Consider the following 2,789-nt stretch of genomic DNA (forward strand, 5'->3'; position numbering starts at 1 on the left):
AATTTATAATTAATTGATAAAAATCAAAGTAGAATTAATATACGATTGTAACTATTTTAATGTTAATTAATAGAAACCTTAAATATTTAAAAGTATTACTTCAAAATATTTCATGAAATAATAATTTTATAATTGATTGGTAAGAATGAAAGTAGGAGCAATCTATGATTATATATTTTTTAGATTAATTAATTAACAATTAAAAATTAATCAACAAAAAATAATAATATGACAATAAATTGATAAAAGTGAAAGTAGTCATCGTAATTATTTTTAAGATAAAGTAATAAAAATTATTTATTATAAATTATGAATAAAATTTTTAAAATTGATTTTTATAAACTTAAAACCCATTTCAAAACAATTACATCAATTAACTAAAAAATTATAATTAAAAAGTTTTAAACTAATACAAAATCAATTTCCTTGGAGAAAGCCTATTTCGCATAAGTTCTGACTAATATAAAATCAATTTTGTAAACGGATGGAATTCCAATTCGGATAAAGTAAGGCCTCAGCCGCTGCCTCATTATTAGCGTCGGCAGACGGAGAACTAGGGAAATTAGTCAAATCGGCCATACCATGTATGGGTAATTTGTTGAAACCTCCCTACCCAATGCATTCCTTCTCAATATCACAACCCACACAACATGGAACGCTCGACAAAACCTCTTTGAATTTGGTAATTATAATCATCTTTCCTAAATTTTTTGATAAACATGCAGGAGACCACCTCTATGAGACACAAGATGCAGAATTCTAAATTCCAGCCCCTTTACAACTAGCCTTGTTCCCCTATAAACTACATCCTGCCCGTGAATTTGACATCAATTCATAATCAAGATGCATTTTTCATGTACTTTGGACCTACTAAATTCTGAGTTGGATTGATTTGTACTTCTTCTTCCTTTAAAAATAAATATGAAAATTTTCAAAATACCCATAAAATTAATAGTGTGGTTGATTTCATGGAAAATAACAATACGTATTTTATAAAAATATAAAAAGGAGATAAGATTATAGCTTTAAGAGATTGGAAGAGTTTGGAGTGGTGATTCATATATAAGAATATACAGATAAAACTTGAAAAATAAACATTTTTTATCAAAATAAATGGATGGGTATTTTAATAATTTACCCTTAATTTGTTTGACTGGCTCACTTTCCCATATCAACATTGTTGGTTTATAGAGAACCGCGTGAACATCTGGCAACTGCGACTTCACGGGTTTACTACCATACTACTTATATTTATTCTTAAATCGACTACTTCTGATCGTCGATCCGAATCCAGTCATAACTCAAAAACAATTAGCCATGACTGATCAGTCGGTGTCTGTTACTGTACTCCACTCTCTCCTTCTCCTTCTCATCTCATCTTCTCTCCCACCACTCGTCTTCTCCGACGCCCAAATCTGCACCCTTCACGACCAAAGACTCCTCCAGACAATCAATAAATCCTTTGATACCCAGTGGTTCGACTACAGATGCGACCCTACGACCAAGCGCGTCACCCAGCTCTCCATCTCCCAAGCAACCATCTCCGGTGGGATTCCGCCGGCCATTGGCAAACTCTCTAGCCTCGAATCCTTAAACCTCTTCGTGGTAAACAACCTCACTGGCCCCATTCCTTCTTTCATCGGAAAATTACGCAACCTCAAGCAATTCACCATCTACTCCACCAATATCTCCGGACCCATCCCTGCTTTCCTCAGCCGTCTCAGAAATCTTGAGGGTCTCCATTTGTCAAACAACCAGCTCTCAGGACCACTCCCGGCTTTCCTCAGTGATCTCCCCAAATTGATTTGGATAAATCTCGATAACAACAGGTTCTCCGGAAGCATCCCCGACTCGTTTGGGAAATTCAATGACAGTCTCACTGTCTTGGACCTGTCTTACAACCAGCTATCCGGTAAGATCCCCGAATCTTTAGGTAGATTCAACTTCCAGATGATCTATCTTTCAAATAACAAGCTCGTCGGGGATGCTTCGATGTTAATCAAAGCGAACGAGACTGTGGAAGGTGGTATCAGGATCGATTTGTCGGGGAATTTACTGAACTTTAATCTGTCCAAGGTGAGCTTCCATAGGAACTTGATGTACTTGGATTTGTCGCGAAACAGGATTTGGGGGACCATTCCCAACCAGATCACCGAATTATCGTTTCTGGACTACTTCAATGTGAGTTATAATCTGCTGTGTGGAAAGATTCCGTTCGGTGGGAGGGTGCAGATAACCGGAGTTTTTGACCATAATCAGTGTTTGTGTGGTTCTCCCCTCCCGGAGTGCAAGTAGACTGGCCGGCGTAATGAAAATTTCGGGTGTATTAAATTTGGTGTGAGGGAGGGAATAAGTTGTCAAAATCACTCATAAGTCAGAAATATCAACTATGGAAGTATAGATATGGTTGACAAGAAGAAAATATTTCATTTTGGCAATGTGATGTATTTAGCCTACAAATGTTGACTAGTTTGTTTGTTTGTTTGTTACGTTTGAGTTCCACCGCGTAGCCAAGCTAATAATGAGATATGATCTAGACCATATCTAAAAAGAAAACAGATTAGACCCTAAAAGATTAGGGTTTCTAACTTTCTATAGCTTTCAATAGAGTTCTTCAAGGGTGAAAGGCCTGCAGGTTGTTGTTTGGAAGACTCTTATTGCAGTCTTGAATTTGTAAGTGAAATTCCATATTCAGTTTTGCCACTAGCCCGCTCATCTATCAGATTTTTCATAAAAATTGTCAATTTTTTTATGATGATATTGATGACGATGATGATAGTAAATAATAT

General features: G+C 36.0%; 1 protein-coding gene across 1 annotated transcript; it reads left to right on the plus strand.

The window, feature by feature from the left end:
• Positions 1 to 1,265: 1,265 nt before the first annotated feature.
• LOC148846296 (polygalacturonase inhibitor-like) lies at positions 1,266 to 2,460 on the plus strand. The gene has a single exon (XM_088952885.1). It carries the CDS (start codon positions 1,318 to 1,320, stop codon positions 2,293 to 2,295), a length of 978 nt encoding a protein of 325 aa, XP_088809011.1. The 5' UTR covers positions 1,266 to 1,317; the 3' UTR covers positions 2,296 to 2,460.
• Positions 2,461 to 2,789: the final 329 nt, after the last annotated feature.

This window comes from Nelumbo lutea, chromosome 7, assembly GCF_056320005.1.
Source record: "Nelumbo lutea isolate HS-2025 chromosome 7, American lotus-T2T, whole genome shotgun sequence".
Classification (NCBI taxonomy): domain Eukaryota; kingdom Viridiplantae; phylum Streptophyta; class Magnoliopsida; order Proteales; family Nelumbonaceae; genus Nelumbo; species Nelumbo lutea.